This window comes from Rattus norvegicus, chromosome 1, assembly GCF_021556685.1.
Source record: "Rattus norvegicus strain SHRSP/BbbUtx chromosome 1, alternate assembly SHRSP_T2T, whole genome shotgun sequence".
NCBI classification, from domain to species: domain Eukaryota; kingdom Metazoa; phylum Chordata; class Mammalia; order Rodentia; family Muridae; genus Rattus; species Rattus norvegicus.
Genome location: NC_141534.1, coordinates 79,206,037 through 79,228,651, shown reverse-complemented (window position 1 = coordinate 79,228,651; position 22,615 = coordinate 79,206,037). Strand labels below are relative to the sequence as shown.

General features: G+C 42.5%; 1 protein-coding gene across 1 annotated transcript in view; it reads left to right on the top strand.

Moving 5' to 3' along the window:
- Nlrp5 (NLR family, pyrin domain containing 5) overlaps positions 1-22,615 on the top strand; it is a 270,742-nt gene that overhangs the window by 70,826 nt on the left and 177,301 nt on the right. The window contains exons 13-19 of the mRNA XM_087603010.1: positions 89-166; positions 2,251-2,331; positions 6,905-6,982; positions 9,066-9,146; positions 13,719-13,796; positions 15,881-15,961; positions 20,534-20,614. Of these exons, the coding sequence (XP_087459136.1) occupies positions 89-166; positions 2,251-2,331; positions 6,905-6,982; positions 9,066-9,146; positions 13,719-13,796; positions 15,881-15,961; positions 20,534-20,614 (558 nt within the window). The remainder of the gene's footprint in view (positions 1-88; positions 167-2,250; positions 2,332-6,904; positions 6,983-9,065; positions 9,147-13,718; positions 13,797-15,880; positions 15,962-20,533; positions 20,615-22,615) is intronic.

The window sequence follows — 22,615 nt, the reverse complement described above, 5'->3', positions numbered from 1 at the left end:
GCTTGCCTTAATACTCTATGTAGTTTGAACATGAACTGTTCTTATCCCAACATGGGCAATAAGTTATTAACTCTATCTTTTGTTACAGAAAGCACAACTCCTCCAAAAAAAGATGACAAAGCAACCCCGAAGGAAGAAGGATCAGAGAAGGAACAGAAATCACCAGGTTTGCAGGAGGGGTGGGATGTAAAGATGGTTAAACTTACAGACACATGCTGTGTAGGTTTCTGTCAGGTGAGTTAGACCTCCATATTCTTCTGTGCGCTCAGGCAGGTTGGAGTTGATTTCAGGGCACCCACATCAGGTGGCTCAGAGCTGGGTATATAAATTTCATCTCCAAGAAACCCAAAACCTCTGTCCTCTACTGCCAAAAGGCTCATACATACCCACTCATAGGCATGAAATTAAAGTTAAAAATAAGTCTTTGTTTTAAGGTAGATGTTTCCTGATCAAGGACACCTGAGTTGACCTCTGGCACCAACATCAACATGACACACATGTTGATCAACATTAACACTGATCTCATACCACACACATATGTACAGGTTAATTTTTCTACTTACCGACAGAGAGGTGTGGGAGGGTAATGTTGGGTTTCTCAGCACTAGGTGACAGCTCTCTGTGCCTGTCCTTTAACAGCTATCCCCATTGGGCGACATGTTGCTTCTTTCAGGGTATATCACTTTCAATGTGTCTCCTAGATATGTGGAGTGCTAGTTCTTGGTTCCATTGGTTTGTATCATAAATTTTAAAATTGCCTTGACAATTTCATAGAGGGAAATGATCACCTACGTTACTGATATGCACGGCATTAAGTTGCATCTGTGTTTGGGTATATAACTGTTAATAAGGTTGAAACTGGAGGCTTGTCTTGCTCAGTAAAGAAATGCTTTCTGTGCTTGGGCCAGAGTTCCATTCCCATAACCTATCTAGATGGGCTGGTGGGAGGGGCATGTGACTATAAAACAACCACCAAGGAGGCAGAGACAAGGAGGATCCCTGCTGCTTGCTGCCCAGCCCAGGCTACCATGGTGAGATCCAGGTTTAGTGAGACTCTCCAAAACTAAGATTGGAGACAAGAGACAGGGCCCGGAGGGTCAACATCACTTGCCTACTGTTTTGGAGAATGCAAAATCAGTTTTCAGTTCTCACATGCCAGCTCATATCCGTAAGTCTAGTGTCAAGGAATTTGCCCTCTTGTAGTCTAAGTAGGCATAGCCTGCCTGGCACAGGGTACAGCGACATCCGTACAGGAAGAGCATTCTTAAAGATAAATACATCTTTAGAAGTTAAGACTGAGAGTGACTGAGAAAGACATGAAAAGTCAACCTATGGTCCACCGATGGTCACAGAATTTGCACATGGACCTGCCAGCGTGCATGTACACACAGAGCCGTGGCAACTAAGAGGAGGAGCTGCTGCAGAGCAGCAACTCCAAATGCTGATACTTCCTCAGGAGCCCGCACCCAAACTATTATACATTTTTAAGTGTCTGACGTTTGCACAGGGAGTCTCAGCTGCATGATTTCATGTGCCCAGCAGCTCCGTCATGTCCAAAGGATAGCAGTTCATATCTCTCCTCCCCACCCTCTGTTCCCTCAGGATTGGAAGCTCATAGAGATGGTATCTCTGCTTTGAAGAGTAAAATCCTGTTCCCCTTATAGCACACACATAGAAGTGTGGCTCACAGCTGCCTTTAACTCCAGTTCCACAGAGCTCAATGTCCTGTTCTGGCTCCCTAGGGCACCTGTGTGAATACATGGACATGTCCCAAACAATAAAATGTATTCTTTTCCAAACCTAGTTACATTTCTAAAGAGGAGGTAGACAATCGGGAGCATCTGTGCACCCACAACAAGACACACAAACCTGAAGACAACTCTAATTACAAGTATCAGTTACCCGCAAATTAAATCTCATACAAGCTGCTTCTACAGGTCAGAAATTGGAAGGAATTGGGGATGAATAACAAAGATGAACCTTAACTGCCTATGACCCAGCTCCTCCTTGTGTGACACCCACCCTAAGCCTCTCAAAGGAACTAGGAGATAATGCACATGTTAGGGTTCAGATGTGAGCATCTTTGCCTCTCTCTACTGCCTTACTGTACTTGAGAGACATAGGGCCTGACATCAAATTCTATATGGATATCACCTGAGCAGAAGCTTGCCTAACACTCTCTGTCGTTCGGACATGAACCGTTTCATCCCAACATGGGCAATAAGTCATTAACTCTTTGTTTTGTTCCAGAAAGCCCAACAACTCCTCCAAAAAAAGATGATAAAGCAACCCCGAAGGAAGAAGGATCAGAGGAGGAACAGAAATCACCAGGTTTGCAGGAGGGGTGGGCTGTAAAGATGGTTACACTTACAGCCACATGCTGTGTAGGTTTCTGTCAGGTGAGTTAGACCTCCATATTCCTCTGTGCGCTCATGCAGGTTGGAGTTGATTTAAGGGCACCCACATCAGGTGGCTCAGAGCTGGGTGTAAGTTCATCTCCAAGAAACCCAACACCTCTGTCCTCTGCTGGCAAAAGGCTCATACATACCCACACATAGGCATGAAGTTAAAGTTAAAAATAAGGCTTTGTTTCAAGGTAGATGTTTCCTGATCAAGGACACCTGAAGTTGACCTCTGGCACCAACATCAACATGACACACATGTTGATCAACATTAACAGTGATCACATACCACACACATATGTACAAGGTTAATTTCTCTACTTGTCGACACAGAGGTGTGGGAGGGTAATGTTGGGTTTCTCAGCACTCGGTGACAGGTCTCTGTGCCTGTCCTTTAACAGCTCTCCCCATTGGGCTACATGTTGATTTTCTCATGGTATGTGATATATATACATATATATCTTCATTACCTTGAGTATTTTTTATTTACATTCCGATTGTTATTCCCATTCCCGGTTTCCAGGCCAACTTTCCCTAACCTCTGCCCCTCCCCGTCCCCCTCTATATATGTGTTCCCCTCCTATCCTCCCCCCATTACCACCCTCCCCCCAACAATCACGTTCACTAGGTGTTCAGTCTTGGCAGGACCAAGGGCTTCCCCTTCCACTGCTGCTCTTACTAGGCTATTCATTGCTACCTATGAGGTTAGAGTACAGGGTCAGTCCATGTATAGTCTTTGGGTAGTGACTCAGTCCCTGGAAGCTCTGGTTGCTTGCATTGTTGTTCATCTGGGGTCTCGAGCCCCTTCAAGATCTTCAGTCCTTTCTCTGATTCCTTCAACGGGGGTCCTGTTCTCAGTTCAGTGGTTTGCTGCTGGCTTTCGCCTTTGTATTTGCTGTATTCTGGCTGTGTCTCTCAGGAGACATCTACATCCGGTTCCTGTCGGCCTGCACTTCTCTGCTTCATCCATCTTGTCTAATTGGGTGGCTGTATATGTATGGGCCACATGTGGGGCAGGCTCTGAATGGGTTGAACCCCATTTTTTAATAGGGTTATTTGTCTCCCTGCGGTCTAACTTCTTGAGTTCTTAGTGTATTTTGGATGTAAGCCCTCTGTCTGTTGTAGGATTGGTAAAGAGCTTTTCCCAATCTGTTGGTTGCCATTTTGTCCTAACCACAGTGCCCTTGGCCTTACAGAAGCTTTGCAGTTTTAGGAGATCCCATTTGTCCATTCTTGATCTTAGAGCATAAGCCATTGGTGTTTGGTTTGGTTTGGTTTGGTTTGGTTTTTTCAGGAAATTTTCTCCAGTCTCCATGTGTTCGAGAGTCTTCCCCACTTTTTTTTCTATTAGTTTGAGTGTATCTGGTTTGATGTGGAGGTCCTTGATCCACTTGGACTTAAGCTTTGTACGGGGTGATAAGCATGGATCGATCTGCATTCTTCTACATGCTGACCTCCAGTTGAACCAGCATCATTTGCTGAAAATGCTATCTTTTTTTTTTCCATTGGATGGTTTTGGCTCCTTTGTCAAAAATCAAGTGACCATAGGTGTGTGGGATCATTTCTGGGTCTTCAGTTCTATTCCACTGGTCTATCTGTCTGTCTCTGTACCAATACCATGCAGTTTTTATCACTATTGCTCTGTAATACTGCTTGACTTCAGGGATAGTGATTTCCCCAGAAGTCCCTTTATTGTTGAGGATAGTTTTAGCTATCCTGGGTTTTTTGTTACTCCAGATGAATTTGCAAATTGTTCTGTCTAACTCTCTGAAGCATTGGATTGGTATTTTGATGGGGATTGCATTGAATCTGTAGATCGCATTTGGTAAAATGGCCATTTTTACTATGTTGATCCTGCCAATCCATGAGCATGGGAGATCTTTCCATCTTCTGATGTCTTCAATTTCTTTCTTCAGAGGCTTAAAGATCTTATCATACAGATCTTTTACTTGCTTGGTCACAGTCACACCGAGGTATTTTTTTTATTATTTGGGACTATTAGGAAGGGTGTCGTTTCCCTAATTTCTTTCTCGGCTTGTTTCTCTTTTGTGTAGAGGAAGGCTACTGATTTATTTGAGTTAATTTTATACCCAGCCACTTTGCTGAAGTTGTTTATCAGCTGTAGTAGTTCTCTGGTGGAACTTTTGGGATCACTTAAATATACTATATCATATCATCTGCAATTAGTGATATTTTGACTTCTTCTTTTCTAATCTGTATCCCCTTGATCTCCTTTTGTTGTCTGATTGCTCTGGCTAGAACTTCAAGAACTATATTGAATAAGTAGGGAGAGAGTGGGCAGCCTTGTCTAGTCCCTGATTTTAGTGGGATTGCTTCAAGTTTCTCTCCATTTAGTTTAATGTTAGCTACTGGTTTGCTGTATATGGCTTTTACTATGTCTAGGTATGGGCCTTGAATTCCTATTCTTTCCAGGACTTTTATCATGAAGGGGTGTTGAATTTTGTCAAATGCTTTCTCAGCATCTAATGAAATGATCCTGTGGTTTTGTTGTTTCAGTTTGTTTAGATAATGGATCACGTTGATGGTTTTCCATATATGAAACCATCCCTGCATGCCTGGGATGAAGCCTACTTGATCATGGTGAATGATTGTTTTGATGTGATATTGGATTCGGTTTGCCAGAATTTTATTGAGTATTTTTGCGTTGATATCCATAAGGGAAATTGGTCTGAAGTTCTCTTTCTTTGTTGGGTCTTTGTGTGGTTTAGGTAAAAGAGTAATTGTGGCTTCATAGAAGGAATACGGTAGCGCTTCATCAGCTTCAATTTTGTGGAATAGTTTGGATAGTATTGGTGTGATGAGGTCTTCTGTGAAGGTCTGATAGAATTCTGCACGGAACCCGTCTGGACCTGGGCTCTTTTTGGTTGGGAGGCCTTTAATGACTGCTTCTATTTCATTAGGAGTTATGGGATTGTTTAACTGGTTTGTCTGTTCCTGATTTAACTTCGGTACCTCGTATCTGTCTAGGAAATTGTCCATTTCCTGCAGATTTTCAAGTTTTGTTGAATATTGGCTTTTGTAGTAGGATCTGATGATTTTTTTAATTTCCTCTGATTCTGTAGTTATGTCTCCCTTTTCATTTCTGATTTTGTTAATTTGGACACACTCTCTGTGTCCTCTCGTTAGTCTGGCTAAGGGTTTATCTATCTTGTTGACTTTCTCAAAGAACCAACTTTTGGTTCTGTTGATTCTTTCTATGGTCCTTTTTGTTTCTATTTGGTTGATTTCAGCCCTGAGTTTGATTATTTCCTGCCTTCTACTTCTACTGGGTGTATTTGCTTCTTCTTGTTCTAGAGCTTTTAGGTGTGCTGTCAAGCTGCTGATATATGCTCTTTCCTGTTTCTTTCTGCAGCCACTCAGAGCTATGAGTTTTCCTCTTAGCACAGCTTTCATTGTGTCCCATAAGTTTTGATATGTTGTACTTCCTTTTCATTAAATTCTAAGAAGTCTTTAATTTCTTTCTTTATTTCTTCCTTGGCCAGGTTATCCTTGATGAGTAGAGCACTGTTAAAGTTCCATGTATATGTGGGCGTTCTTACCTTATTGTTATTGAAGACCAGCTTTAGCCCGTGGTGGTCTGATAGGACGCATGGGATTATTTCTATCTTTCTGTATCTGTTGAGGCCTGTTTTTATGACCCATTATATGGTCAATTTTAGAGAAAGTACCAGGAGGTGGTGAGACGCAGGTAAATCCTTTCCTTTTAGGATAGAATGTTCTATAAATATCTTTTAAGTCCATTTGGATCATGACTTCGCTTAGTCTGTCTAAGTCTCTCTTCAATTTCTGCTTCCATGATTTGTCCATTGATGAGAGTGGGGTGTTGAAATCACCCACTATTATTGTGTGAGGTGCACTGTGTGCTTTGAGTGTTAGTAAGGTATCTTTTATGGATGTAGGTGCCCTTGTATTTGGACATCGATATCGAGGACTGAGAGATTGTCTTGGTGGATTATTCCTTTGATGAATATGAAGTGTCCTTCCTTGTCTTTTTTGATGACTTTTGGTTGAAAATTTGTTCTTTTCAAAACCTAGTTACATTTCTAAAGAGGAAGTAGACAATCGGGAACATCTGTGCACCCACAACAAGACACACAAACCTGAAGACAACCCTAAGTACAAGTATCAGTTACCCGCAAATTAAATCTCATACAAGCTGCTTCTACAGGTCAGAAATTGGAAGGAATTGGGGATGAATAACAAAGATGAACCTTAACTGCCTATGACCCAGCACCTCCTTGTGACACACACCCTAAGCCTCTCAAAAGAACTAGGAGGCAATGCACATGTTAGGATTCAAATGGGAGCATCTTTGCCTCGCTCTACTGCCTTACCGTGCTTGAGAGACAAAGGGCCTGACAACAAAGGCTATAAGGATATAACCTTAGCAGAAGCTTGCCTTAATACTCTATGTAGTTTGAACATGAACTGTTCTTATCCCAACATGGGCAATAAGTTATTAACTCTATCTTTTGTTACAGAAAGCACAACTCCTCCAAAAAAAGATGACAAAGCAACCCCGAAGGAAGAAGGATCAGAGAAGGAACAGAAATCACCAGGTTTGCAGGAGGGGTGGGATGTAAAGATGGTTAAACTTACAGACACATGCTGTGTAGGTTTCTGTCAGGTGAGTTAGACCTCCATATTCTTCTGTGCGCTCAGGCAGGTTGGAGTTGATTTCAGGGCACCCACATCAGGTGGCTCAGAGCTGGGTATATAAATTCATCTCCAAGAAACCCAAAACCTCTGTCCTCTACTGCCAAAAGGCTCATACATACCCACTCATAGGCATGAAATTAAAGTTAAAAATAAGTCTTTGTTTTAAGGTAGATGTTTCCTGATCAAGGACACCTGAGTTGACCTCTGGCACCAATATCAACATGACACACATGTTGATCAACATTAACACTGATCTCATACCACACACATATGTACAGGTTAATTTTTCTACTTACCGACAGAGAGGTGTGGGAGGGTAATGTTGGGTTTCTCAGCACTAGGTGACAGCTCTCTGTGCCTGTCCTTTAACAGCTATCCCCATTGGGCGACATGTTGCTTCTTTCAGGGTATATCACTTTCAATGTGTCTCCTAGATATGTGGAGTGCTAGTTCTTGGTTCCATTGGTTTGTATCATAAATTTTAAAATTGCCTTGACAATTTCATAGAGGGAAATGATCACCTACGTTACTGATATGCACGGCATTAAGTTGCATCTGTGTTTGGGTATATAACTGTTAATAAGGTTGAAACTGGAGGCTTGTCTTGCTCAGTAAAGAAATGCTTTCTGTGCTTTGGCCAGAGTTCCATTCCCATAACCTATCTAGATGGGCTGGTGGGAGGGGCATGTGACTATAAAACAACCACCAAGGAGGCAGAGACAAGGAGGATCCCTGCTGCTTGCTGCCCAGCCCAGGCTACCATGGTGAGATCCAGGTTTAGTGAGACTCTCCAAAACTAAGATTGGAGACAAGAGACAGGGCCCGGAGGGTCAACATCACTTGCCTACTGTTTTGGAGAATGCAAAATCAGTTTTCAGTTCTCACATGCCAGCTCATATCCGTAAGTCTAGTGTCAAGGAATTTGCCCTCTTGTAGTCTAAGTAGGCATAGCCTGCCTGGCACAGGAAACAGCGACATCCGTATAGGAAGAGCATTCTTAAAGATAAATACATCTTTAGAAGTTAAGACTGAGAGTGACTGAGAAAGACATGAAAAGTCAACCTATGGTCCACCGATGGTCACAGAATTTGCACATGGACCTGCCAGCGTGCATGTACACACAGAGCCGTGGCAACTAAGAGGAGGAGCTGCTGCAGACCAGCAACTCCAAATGCTGGAACTTCCTCAGGAGCCGGCACCCAAACTCTTATGCATATTTAAGTGTCTGACGTTTGCACAGGGAGTCTCAGCTGCATGATTTCATGTGCCCAGCAGCTCCGTCATGTCCAAAGGATAGCAGTTCATATCTCTCCTCCCCACCCTCTGTTCCCTCAGGATTGGAAGCTCATAGAGATGGTATCTCTGCTTTGAAGAGTAAAATCCTGTTCCCCTTATAGCACACACATAGAAGTGTGGCTCACAGCTGCCTTTAACTCCAGTTCCACAGAGCTCAATGTCCTGTTCTGGCTCCCTACGGCACCTGTGTGAATACATGGACATGTCCCAAACAATAAAATGTATTCTTTTCCAAACCTAGTTACATTTCTAAAGAGGAGGTAGACAATCGGGAGCATCTGTGCACCCACAACAAGACACACAAACCTGAAGACAACTCTAATTACAAGTATCAGTTACCCGCAAATTAAATCTCATACAAGCTGCTTCTACAGGTCAGAAATTGGAAGGGATTGGGGATGAATAACAAAGATGAACCTTAACTACCTATGACCCAGCTCCTCCTTGTGTGACACCCACCCTAAGCCTCTCAAAGGAACTAGGAGATAATGCACATGTTAGGGTTCAGATGTGAGCATCTTTGCCTCTCTCTACTGCCTTACTGTACTTGAGAGACATAGGGCCTGACATCAAATTCTATATGGATATCACCTGAGCAGAAGCTTGCCTAACACTCTCTGTCGTTCGGACATGAACCGTTTCATCCCAACATGGGCAATAAGTCATTAACTCTTTGTTTTGTTCCAGAAAGCCCAACAACTCCTCCAAAAAAAGATGATAAAGCAACCCCGAAGGAAGAAGGATCAGAGGAGGAACAGAAATCACCAGGTTTGCAGGAGGGGTGGGCTGTAAAGATGGTTACACTTACAGCCACATGCTGTGTAGGTTTCTGTCAGGTGAGTTAGACCTCCATATTCCTCTGTGCGCTCATGCAGGTTGGAGTTGATTTAAGGGCACCCACATCAGGTGGCTCAGAGCTGGGTGTAAATTCATCTCCAAGAAACCCAATACCTCTGTCCTCTGCTGGCAAAAGGCTCATACATACCCACACATAGGCATGAAGTTAAAGTTAAAAATAAGGCTTTGTTTCAAGGTAGATGTTTCCTGATCAAGGACACCTGAAGTTGACCTCTGGCCCCAACATCAACATGACACACATGTTGATCAACATTAACAGTGATCACATACCACACACATATGTACAAGGTTAATTTCTCTACTTGTCGACACAGAGGTGTGGGAGGGTAATGTTGGGTTTCTCAGCACTCGGTGACAGGTCTCTGTGCCTGTCCTTTAACAGCTCTCCCCATTGGGCTACATGTTGATTTTCTCATGGTATGTGATATATATACATATATATCTTCATTACCTTGAGTATTTTTTATTTACATTCCGATTGTTATTCCCATTCCCGGTTTCCAGGCCAACTTTCCCTAACCTCTGCCCCTCCCCGTCCCCCTCTATATATGTGTTCCCCTCCTATCCTCCCCCCATTACCACCCTCCCCCCAACAATCACGTTCACTAGGTGTTCAGTCTTGGCAGGACCAAGGGCTTCCCCTTCCACTGCTGCTCTTACTAGGCTATTCATTGCTACCTATGAGGTTAGAGTACAGGGTCAGTCCATGTATAGTCTTTGGGTAGTGACTCAGTCCCTGGAAGCTCTGGTTGCTTGCATTGTTGTTCATCTGGGGTCTCGAGCCCCTTCAAGATCTTCAGTCCTTTCTCTGATTCCTTCAACGGGGGTCCTGTTCTCAGTTCAGTGGTTTGCTGCTGGCTTTCGCCTTTGTATTTGCTGTATTCTGGCTGTGTCTCTCAGGAGACATCTACATCCGGTTCCTGTCGGCCTGCACTTCTCTGCTTCATCCATCTTGTCTAATTGGGTGGCTGTATATGTATGGGCCACATGTGGGGCAGGCTCTGAATGGGTTGAACCCCATTTTTTAATAGGGTTATTTGTCTCCCTGCGGTCTAACTTCTTGAGTTCTTTGTGTATTTTGGGTATAAGCCCTCTGTCTGTTGTAGGATTGGTAAAGAGCTTTTCCCAATCTGTTGGTTGCCATTTTGTCCTAACCACAGTGCCCTTGGCCTTACAGAAGCTTTGCAGTTTTAGGAGATCCCATTTGTCGATTCTTGATCTTAGAGCATAAGCCATTGGTGTTTGGTTTGGTTTGGTTTGGTGTGGTTTTTTCAGGAAATTTTCTCCAGTCTCCATGTGTTCGAGAGTCTTCCCCACTTTTTTTTCTATTAGTTTGAGTGTATCTGGTTTGATGTGGAGGTCCTTGATCCACTTGGACTTAAGCTTTGTACGGGGTGATAAGCATGGATCGATCTGCATTCTTCTACATGCTGACCTCCAGTTGAACCAGCATCATTTGCTGAAAATGCTATCTTTTTTTTTCCATTGGATGGTTTTGGCTCCTTTGTCAAAAATCAAGTGACCATAGGTGTGTGGGATCATTTCTGGGTCTTCAGTTCTATTCCACTGGTCTATCTGTCTGTCTCTGTACCAATACCATGCAGTTTTTATCACTATTGCTCTGTAATACTGCTTGACTTCAGGGATAGTGATTTCCCCAGAAGTCCCTTTATTGTTGAGGATAGTTTTAGCTATCCTGGGTTTTTTGTTACTCCAGATGAATTTGCAAATTGTTCTGTCTAACTCTCTGAAGCATTGGATTGGTATTTTGATGGGGATTGCATTGAATCTGTAGATCGCATTTGGTAAAATGGCCATTTTTACTATGTTGATCCTGCCAATCCATGAGCATGGGAGATCTTTCCATCTTCTGATGTCTTCAATTTCTTTCTTCAGAGGCTTAAAGATCTTATCATACAGATCTTTTACTTGCTTGGTCACAGTCACACCGAGGTATATTTTTTATTATTTGGGACTATTAGGAAGGGTGTCGTTTCCCTAATTTCTTTCTCGGCTTGTTTCTCTTTTGTGTAGAGGAAGGCTACTGATTTATTTGAGTTAATTTTATACCCAGCCACTTTGCTGAAGTTGTTTATCAGCTGTAGTAGTTCTCTGGTGGAACTTTTGGGATCACTTAAATATACTATATCCTATCATCTGCAATTAGTGATATTTTGACTTCTTCTTTTCTAATCTGTATCCCCTTGATCTCCTTTTGTTGTCTGATTGCTCTGGCTAGAACTTCAAGAACTATATTGAATAAGTAGGGAGAGAGTGGGCAGCCTTGTCTAGTCCCTGATTTTAGTGGGATTGCTTCAAGTTTCTCTCCATTTAGTTTAATGTTAGCTACTGGTTTGCTGTATATGGCTTTTACTATGTCTAGGTATGGGCCTTGAATTCCTATTCTTTCCAGGACTTTTATCATGAAGGGGTGTTGAATTTTGTCAAATGCTTTCTCAGCATCTAATGAAATGATCCTGTGGTTTTGTTGTTTCAGTTTGTTTAGATAATGGATCACGTTGATGGTTTTCCATATATGAAACCATCCCTGCATGCCTGGGATGAAGCCTACTTGATCATGGTGAATGATTGTTTTGATGTGATATTGGATTCGGTTTGCCAGAATTTTATTGAGTATTTTTGCGTTGATATCCATAAGGGAAATTGGTCTGAAGTTCTCTTTCTTTGTTGGGTCTTTGTGTGGTTTAGGTAAAAGAGTAATTGTGGCTTCATAGAAGGAATACGGTAGCGCTTCATCAGCTTCAATTTTGTGGAATAGTTTGGACAGTATTGGTGTGATGAGGTCTTCTGTGAAGGTCTGATAGAATTCTGCACGGAACCCGTCTGGACCTGGGCTCTTTTTGGTTGGGAGGCCTTTAATGACTGCTTCTATTTCATTAGGAGTTATGGGATTGTTTAACTGGTTTGTCTGTTCCTGATTTAACTTCGGTACCTCGTATCTGTCTAGGAAATTGTCCATTTCCTGCAGATTTTCAAGTTTTGTTGAATATTGGCTTTTGTAGTAGGATCTGATGATTTTTTTAATTTCCTCTGATTCTGTAGTTATGTCTCCCTTTTCATTTCTGATTTTGTTAATTTGGACACACTCTCTGTGTCCTCTCGTTAGTCTGGCTAAGGGTTTATCTATCTTATTGACTTTCTCAAAGAACCAACTTTTGGTTCTGTTGATTCTTTCTATGGTCCTTTTTGTTTCTATTTGGTTGATTTCAGCCCTGAGTTTGATTATTTCCTGCCTTCTACTTCTACTGGGTGTATTTGCTTCTTCTTGTTCTAGAGCTTTTAGGTGTGCTGTCAAGCTGCTGATATATGCTCTTTCCTGTTTCTTTCTGCAGGCACTCAGAGCTATGAGTTTTCCTCTTAGCACAGCTTTCATTGTGTCCCATAAGTTTTGATATGTTGTACTTCCTTTTCATTAAATTCTAAGAAGTCTTTAATTTCTTTCTTTATTTCTTCCTTGGCCAGGTTATCCTTGATGAGTAGAGCACTGTTAAAGTTCCATGTATATGTGGGCGTTCTTACCTTATTGTTATTGAAGACCAGCTTTAGCCCGTGGTGGTCTGATAGGACGCATGGGATTATTTCTATCTTTCTGTATCTGTTGAGGCCTGTTTTTATGACCCATTATATGGTCAATTTTAGAGAAAGTACCAGGAGGTGGTGAGACGCAGGTAAATCCTTTCCTTTTAGGATAGAATGTTCTATAAATATCTTTTAAGTCCATTTGGATCATGACTTCGCTTAGTCTGTCTAAGTCTCTCTTCAATTTCTGCTTCCATGATTTGTCCATTGATGAGAGTGGGGTGTTGAAATCACCCACTATTATTGTGTGAGGTGCACTGTGTGCTTTGAGTGTTAGTAAGGTATCTTTTATGGATGTAGGTGCCCTTGTATTTGGACATCGATATCGAGGACTGAGAGATTGTCTTGGTGGATTATTCCTTTGATGAATATGAAGTGTCCTTCCTTGTCTTTTTTGATGACTTTTGGTTGAAAATTTATTCTTTTCAAAACCTAGTTACATTTCTAAAGAGGAAGTAGACAATCGGGAACATCTGTGCACCCACAACAAGACACACAAACCTGAAGACAACCCTAATTACAAGTATCAGTTACCCGCAAATTAAATCTCATACAAGCTGCTTCTACAGGTCAGAAATTGGAAGGAATTGGGGATGAATAACAAAGATGAACCTTAACTGCCTATGACCCAGCACCTCCTTGTGACACACACCCTAAGCCTCTCAAAAGAACTAGGAGGCAATGCACATGTTAGGATTCAAATGGGAGCATCTTTGCCTCGCTCTACTGCCTTACCGTGCTTGAGAGACAAAGGGCCTGACAACAAAGGCTATAAGGATATAACCTTAGCAGAAGCTTGCCTTAATACTCTATGTAGTTTGAACATGAACTGTTCTTATCCCAACATGGGCAATAAGTTATTAACTCTATCTTTTGTTACAGAAAGCACAACTCCTCCAAAAAAAGATGACAAAGCAACCCCGGAGGAAGAAAGATCAGAGAAGGAACAGAAATCACCAGGTTTGCAGGAGGGGTGGGATGTAAAGATGGTTAAACTTACAGACACATGCTGTGTAGGTTTCTGTCAGGTGAGTTAGACCTCCATATTCTTCTGTGCGCTCAGGCAGGTTGGAGTTGATTTCAGGGCACCCACATCAGGTGGCTCAGAGCTGGGTATATAAATTTCATCTCCAAGAAACCCAAAACCTCTGTCCTCTACTGCCAAAAGGCTCATACATACCAACTCATAGGCATGAAATTAAAGTTAAAAATAAGTCTTTGTTTTAAGGTAGATGTTTCCTGATCAAGGACACCTGAGTTGACCTCTGGCACCAACATCAACATGACACACATGTTGATCAACATTAACACTGATCTCATACCACACACATATGTACAGGTTAATTTTTCTACTTACCGACAGAGAGGTGTGGGAGGGTAATGTTGGGTTTCTCAGCACTAGGTGACAGCTCTCTGTGCCTGTCCTTCAACAGCTATCCCCATTGGGCGACATGTTGCTTCTTTCAGGGTATATGACTTTCAATGTGTCTCCTAGATAGGTGGAGTGCTAGTTCTTGGTTCCATTGGTTTGTATCATAAATTTTAAAATTGCCTTGACAATTTCATAGAGGGAAATGATCACCTACGTTACTGATATGCACGGCATTAAGTTGCATCTGTGTTTGGGTATATAACTGTTAATAAGGTTGAAACTGGAGGCTTGTCTTGCTCAGTAAAGAAATGCTTTCTGTGCTTGGGCCAGAGTTCCATTCCCATAACCTATCTAGATGGGCTGGTGGGAGGGGCATGTGACTATAAAACAACCACCAAGGAGGCAGAGACAAGGAGGATCCCTGCTGCTTGCTGCCCAGCCCAGGCTACCATGGTGAGATCCAGGTTTAGTGAGACTCTCCAAAACTAAGATTGGAGACAAGAGACAGGGCCCGGAGGGTCAACATCACTTGCCTACTGTTTTGGAGAATGCAAAATCAGTTTTCAGTTCTCACATGCCAGCTCATATCCGTAAGTCTAGTGTCAAGGAATTTGCCCTCTTGTAGTCTAAGTAGGCATAGCCTGCCTGGCACAGGGTACAGCGACATCCGTACAGGAAGAGCATTCTTAAAGATAAATACATCTTTAGAAGTTAAGACTGAGAGTGACTGAGAAAGACATGAAAAGTCAACCTATGGTCCACCGATGGTCACAGAATTTGCACATGGACCTGCCAGCGTGCATGTACACACAGAGCCGTGGCAACTAAGAGGAGGAGCTGCTGCAGAGCAGCAACTCCAAATGCTGATACTTCCTCAGGAGCCCGCACCCAAACTATTATACAATTTTAAGTGTCTGACGTTTGCACAGGGAGTCTCAGCTGCATGATTTCATGTGCCCAGCAGCTCCGTCATGTCCAAAGGATAGCAGTTCATATCTCTCCTCCCCACCCTCTGTTCCCTCAGGATTGGAAGCTCATAGAGATGGTATCTCTGCTTTGAAGAGTAAAATCCTGTTCCCCTTATAGCACACACATAGAAGTGTGGCTCACAGCTGCCTTTAACTCCAGTTCCACAGAGCTCAATGTCCTGTTCTGGCTCCCTACGGCACCTGTGTGAATACATGGACATGTCCCAAACAATAAAATGTATTCTTTTCCAAACCTAGTTACATTTCTAAAGAGGAGGTAGACAATCGGGAGCATCTGTGCACCCACAACAAGACACACAAACCTGAAGACAACTCTAATTACAAGTATCAGTTACCCGCAAATTAAATCTCATACAAGCTGCTTCTACAGGTCAGAAATTGGAAGGGATTGGGGATGAATAACAAAGATGAACCTTAACTACCTATGACCCAGCTCCTCCTTGTGTGACACCCACCCTAAGCCTCTCAAAGGAACTAGGAGATAATGCACATGTTAGGGTTCAGATGTGAGCATCTTTGCCTCTCTCTACTGCCTTACTGTACTTGAGAGACATAGGGCCTGACATCAAATTCTATATGGATATCACCTGAGCAGAAGCTTGCCTAACACTCTCTGTCGTTCGGACATGAACCGTTTCATCCCAACATGGGCAATAAGTCATTAACTCTTTGTTTTGTTCCAGAAAGCCCAACAACTCCTCCAAAAAAAGATGATAAAGCAACCCCGAAGGAAGAAGGATCAGAGGAGGAACAGAAATCACCAGGTTTGCAGGAGGGGTGGGCTGTAAAGATGGTTACACTTACAGCCACATGCTGTGTAGGTTTCTGTCAGGTGAGTTAGACCTCCATATTCCTCTGTGCGCTCATGCAGGTTGGAGTTGATTTAAGGGCACCCACATCAGGTGGCTCAGAGCTGGGTGTAAATTCATCTCCAAGAAACCCAATACCTCTGTCCTCTGCTGGCAAAAGGCTCATACATACCCACACATAGGCATGAAGTTAAAGTTAAAAATAAGGCTTTGTTTCAAGGTAGATGTTTCCTGATCAAGGACACCTGAAGTTGACCTCTGGCCCCAACATCAACATGACACACATGTTGATCAACATTAACAGTGATCACATACCACACACATATGTACAAGGTTAATTTCTCTACTTCTCGACACAGAGGTGTGGGAGGGTAATGTTGGGTTTCTCAGCACTCGGTGACAGGTCTCTGTGCCTGTCCTTTAACAGCTCTCCCCATTGGGCTACATGTTGATTTTCTCATGGTATGTGATATATATACATATATATCTTCATTACCTTGAGTATTTTTTATTTACATTCCGATTGTTATTCCCATTCCCGGTTTCCAGGCCAACTTTCCCTAACCTCTGCCCCTCCCCGTCCCCCTCTATATATGTGTTCCCCTCCTATCCTCCCCCCATTACCACCCTCCCCCCAACAATCACGTTCACTAGGTGTTCAGTCTTGGCAGGACCAAGGGCTTCCCCTTCCACTGCTGCTCTTACTAGGCTATTCATTGCTACCTATGAGGTTAGAGTACAGGGTCAGTCCATGTATAGTCTTTGGGTAGTGACTCAGTCCCTGGAAGCTCTGGTTGCTTGCATTGTTGTTCATCTGGGGTCTCGAGCCCCTTCAAGATCTTCAGTCCTTTCTCTGATTCCTTCAACGGGGGTCCTGTTCTCAGTTCAGTGGTTTGCTGCTGGCTTTCGCCTTTGTATTTGCTGTATTCTGGCTGTGTCTCTCAGGAGACATCTACATCCGGTTCCTGTCGGCCTGCACTTCTCTGCTTCATCCATCTTGTCTAATTGGGTGGCTGTATATGTATGGGCCACATGTGGGGCAGGCTCTGAATGGGTTGAACCCCATTTTTTAATAGGGTTATTTGTCTCCCTGCGGTCTAACTTCTTGAGTTCTTTGTGTATTTTGGGTATAAGCCCTCTGTCTGTTGTAGGATTGGTAAAGAGCTTTTCCCAATCTGTTGGTTGCCATTTTGTCCTAACCACAGTGCCCTTGGCCTTACAGAAGCTTTGCAGTTTTAGGAGATCCCATTTGTCGATTCTTGATCTTAGAGCATAAGCCATTGGTGTTTGGTTTGGTTTGGTTTGGTGTGGTTTTTTCAGGAAATTTTCTCCAGTCTCCATGTGTTCGAGAGTCTTCCCCACTTTTTTTTCTATTAGTTTGAGTGTATCTGGTTTGATGTGGAGGTCCTTGATCCACTTGGACTTAAGCTTTGTACGGGGTGATAAGCATGGATCGATCTGCATTCTTCTACATGCTGACCTCCAGTTGAACCAGCATCATTTGCTGAAAATGCTATCTTTTTTTTTCCATTGGATGGTTTTGGCTCCTTTGTCAAAAATCAAGTGACCATAGGTGTGTGGGATCATTTCTGGGTCTTCAGTTCTATTCCACTGGTCTATCTGTCTGTCTCTGTACCAATACCATGCAGTTTTTATCACTATTGCTCTGTAATACTGCTTGACTTCAGGGATAGTGATTTCCCCAGAAGTCCCTTTATTGTTGAGGATAGTTTTAGCTATCCTGGGTTTTTTGTTACTCCAGATGAATTTGCAAATTGTTCTGTCTAACTCTCTGAAGCATTGGATTGGTATTTTGATGGGGATTGCATTGAATCTGTAGATCGCATTTGGTAAAATGGCCATTTTTACTATGTTGATCCTGCCAATCCATGAGCATGGGAGATCTTTCCATCTTCTGATGTCTTCAATTTCTTTCTTCAGAGGCTTAAAGATCTTATCATACAGATCTTTTACTTGCTTGGTCACAGTCACACCGAGGTATATTTTTTATTATTTGGGACTATTAGGAAGGGTGTCGTTTCCCTAATTTCTTTCTCGGCTTGTTTCTCTTTTGTGTAGAGGAAGGCTACTGATTTATTTGAGTTAATTTTATACCCAGCCACTTTGCTGAAGTTGTTTATCAGCTGTAGTAGTTCTCTGGTGGAACTTTTGGGATCACTTAAATATACTATATCCTATCATCTGCAATTAGTGATATTTTGACTTCTTCTTTTCTAATCTGTATCCCCTTGATCTCCTTTTGTTGTCTGATTGCTCTGGCTAGAACTTCAAGAACTATATTGAATAAGTAGGGAGAGAGTGGGCAGCCTTGTCTAGTCCCTGATTTTAGTGGGATTGCTTCAAGTTTCTCTCCATTTAGTTTAATGTTAGCTACTGGTTTGCTGTATATGGCTTTTACTATGTCTAGGTATGGGCCTTGAATTCCTATTCTTTCCAGGACTTTTATCATGAAGGGGTGTTGAATTTTGTCAAATGCTTTCTCAGCATCTAATGAAATGATCCTGTGGTTTTGTTGTTTCAGTTTGTTTAGATAATGGATCACGTTGATGGTTTTCCATATATGAAACCATCCCTGCATGCCTGGGATGAAGCCTACTTGATCATGGTGAATGATTGTTTTGATGTGATATTGGATTCGGTTTGCCAGAATTTTATTGAGTATTTTTGCGTTGATATCCATAAGGGAAATTGGTCTGAAGTTCTCTTTCTTTGTTGGGTCTTTGTGTGGTTTAGGTAAAAGAGTAATTGTGGCTTCATAGAAGGAATACGGTAGCGCTTCATCAGCTTCAATTTTGTGGAATAGTTTGGACAGTATTGGTGTGATGAGGTCTTCTGTGAAGGTCTGATAGAATTCTGCACGGAACCCGTCTGGACCTGGGCTCTTTTTGGTTGGGAGGCCTTTAATGACTGCTTCTATTTCATTAGGAGTTATGGGATTGTTTAACTGGTTTGTCTGTTCCTGATTTAACTTCGGTACCTCGTATCTGTCTAGGAAATTGTCCATTTCCTGCAGATTTTCAAGTTTTGTTGAATATTGGCTTTTGTAGTAGGATCTGATGATTTTTTTAATTTCCTCTGATTCTGTAGTTATGTCTCCCTTTTCATTTCTGATTTTGTTAATTTGGACACACTCTCTGTGTCCTCTCGTTAGTCTGGCTAAGGGTTTATCTATCTTGTTGACTTTCTCAAAGAACCAACTTTTGGTTCTGTTGATTCTTTCTATGGTCCTTTTTGTTTCTATTTGGTTGATTTCAGCCCTGAGTTTGATTATTTCCTGCCTTCTACTTCTACTGGGTGTATTTGCTTCTTCTTGTTCTAGAGCTTTTAGGTGTGCTGTCAAGCTGCTGATATATGCTCTTTCCTGTTTCTTTCTGCAGGCACTCAGAGCTATGAGTTTTCCTCTTAGCACAGCTTTCATTGTGTCCCATAAGTTTTGATATGTTGTACTTCCTGTTCATTAAATTCTAAGAAGTCTTTAATTTCTTTCTTTATTTCTTCCTTGGCCAGGTTATCCTTGATGAGTAGAGCACTGTTAAAGTTCCATGTATATGTGGGCGTTCTTACCTTATTGTTATTGAAGACCAGCTTTAGCCCGTGGTGGTCTGATAGGACGCATGGGATTATTTCTATCTTTCTGTATCTGTTGAGGCCTGTTTTTATGACCCATTGTATGGTCAATTTTAGAGAAAGTACCAGGAGGTGGTGAGACGCAGGTAAATCCTTTCCTTTTAGGATAAAATGTTCTATAAATATCTTTTAAGTCCATTTGGATCATGACTTCGCTTAGTCTGTCTATGTCTCTCTTCAATTTCTGCTTCCATGATTTGTCCATTGATGAGAGTGGGGTGTTGAAATCACCCACTATTATTGTGTGAGGTGCACTGTGTGCTTTGAGTGTTAGTAAGGTATCTTTTATGGATGTAGGTGCCCTTGTATTTGGACATCGATATCGAGGACTGAGAGATTGTCTTGGTGGATTATTCCTTTGATGAATATAAAGTGTCCTTCCTTGTCTTTTTTGATGACTTTTGGTTGAAAATGTATTCTTTTCAAAACCTAGTTACATTTCTAAAGAGGAAGTAGACAATCGGGAACATCTGTGCACCCACAACAAGACACACAAACCTGAAGACAACCCTAATTACAAGTATCAGTTACCCGCAAATTAAATCCCATACAAGCTGCTTCTACAGGTCAGAAATTGGAAGGAATTGGGGATGAATAACAAAGATGAACCTTAACTGCCTATGACCCAGCACCTCCTTGTGACACACACCCTAAGCCTCTCAAAAGAACTAGGAGGCAATGCACATGTTAGGATTCAAATGGGAGCATCTTTGCCTCGCTCTACTGCCTTACCGTGCTTGAGAGACAAAGGGCCTGACAACAAAGGCTATAAGGATATAACCTTAGCAGAAGCTTGCCTTAATACTCTATGTAGTTTGAACATGAACTGTTCTTATCCCAACATGGGCAATAAGTTATTAACTCTATCTTTTGTTGCAGAAAGCCTAACAACTCCTCCAAAAAAAGATGACAAAGCAACCCCGAAGGAAGAAGGATCAGAGAAGGAACAGAAATCACCAGGTTTGCAGGAGGGGTGGGATGTAAAGATGGTTAAACTTACAGACACATGCTGTGTAGGTTTCTGTCAGGTGAGTTAGACCTCCATATTCTTCTGTGCGCTCAGGCAGGTTGGAGTTGATTTCAGGGCACCCACATCAGGTGGCTCAGAGCTGGGTATATAAATTCATCTCCAAGAAACCCAAAACCTCTGTCCTCTACTGCCAAAAGGCTCATACATACCCACTCATAGGCATGAAATTAAAGTTAAAAATAAGTCTTTGTTTTAAGGTAGATGTTTCCTGATCAAGGACACCTGAGTTGACCTCTGGCACCAACATCAACATGACACACATGTTGATCAACATTAACACTGATCTCATACCACACATATATGTACAAGGTTAATTTTTCTACTTACCGACAGAGAGGTGTGGGAGGGTAATGTTGGGTTTCTCAGCACTAGGTGACGGCTCTCTGTGCCTGTCCTTTAACAGCTATCCCCATTGGGCGACATGTTGCTTCTTTCAGGGTATATGACTTTCAATGTGTCTCCTAGATAGGTGGAGTGCTAGTTCTTGGTTCCATTGGTTTGTATCATAAATTTTAAAATTGCCTTGACAATTTCATAGAGGGAAATGATCACCTACGTTACTGATATGCACGGCATTAAGTTGCATCTGTGTTTGGGTATATAACTGTTAATAAGGTTGAAACTGGAGGCTTGTCTTGCTCAGTAAAGAAATGCTTTCTGTGCTTGGGCCAGAGTTCCATTCCCATAACCTATCTAGATGGGCTGGTGGGAGGGGCATGTGACTATAAAACAACCACCAAGGAGGCAGAGACAAGGAGGATCCCTGCTGCTTGCTGCCCAGCCCAGGCTACCATGGTGAGATCCAGGTTTAGTGAGACTCTCCAAAACTAAGATTGGAGACAAGAGACAGGGCCCAGAGGGTCAACATCACTTGCCTACTGTTTTGGAGAATGCAAAATCAGTTTTCAGTTCTCACATGCCAGCCCATATCCGTAAGTCTAGTGTCAAGGAATTTGCCCTCTTGTAGTCTAAGTAGGCATAGCCTGCCTGGCACAGGGTACAGCGACATCCGTACAGGAAGAGCATTCTTAAAGATAAATACATCTTTAGAAGTTAAGACTGAGAGTGACTGAGAAAGACATGAAAAGTCAACCTATGGTCCACCGATGGTCACAGAATTTGCACATGGACCTGCCAGCGTGCATGTACACACAGAGCCGTGGCAACTAAGAGGAGGAGCTGCTGCAGAGCAGCAACTCCAAATGCTGATACTTCCTCAGGAGCCCGCACCCAAACTATTATACATTTTTAAGTGTCTGACGTTTGCACAGGGAGTCTCAGCTGCATGATTTCATGTGCCCAGCAGCTCCGTCATGTCCAAAGGATAGCAGTTCATATCTCTCCTCCCCACCCTCTGTTCCCTCAGGATTGGAAGCTCATAGAGATGGTATCTCTGCTTTGAAGAGTAAAATCCTGTTCCCCTTATAGCACACACATAGAAGTGGCTCACAGCTGCCTTTAACTCCAGTTCCACAGAGCTCAAGGTCCTGTTCTGGCTCCCTAGGGCACCTGTGTGAATACATGGACATGTCCCAAACAATAAAATGTATTCTTTTCCAAACCTAGTTACATTTCTAAAGAGGAGGTAGACAATCGGGAGCATCTGTGCACCCACAACAAGACACACAAACCTGAAGACAACTCTAATTACAAGTATCAGTTACCCGCAAATTAAATCTCATACAAGCTGCTTCTACAGGTCAGAAATTGGAAGGAATTGGGGATGAATAACAAAGATGAACCTTAACTACCTATGACCCAGCTCCTCCTTGTGTGACACCCACCCTAAGCCTCTCAAAGGAACTAGGAGATAATGCACATGTTAGGGTTCAGATGCGAGCATCTTTGCCTCTCTCTACTGCCTTACTGTACTTGAGAGACATAGGGCCTGACATCAAATTCTATATGGATATCACCTGAGCAGAAGCTTG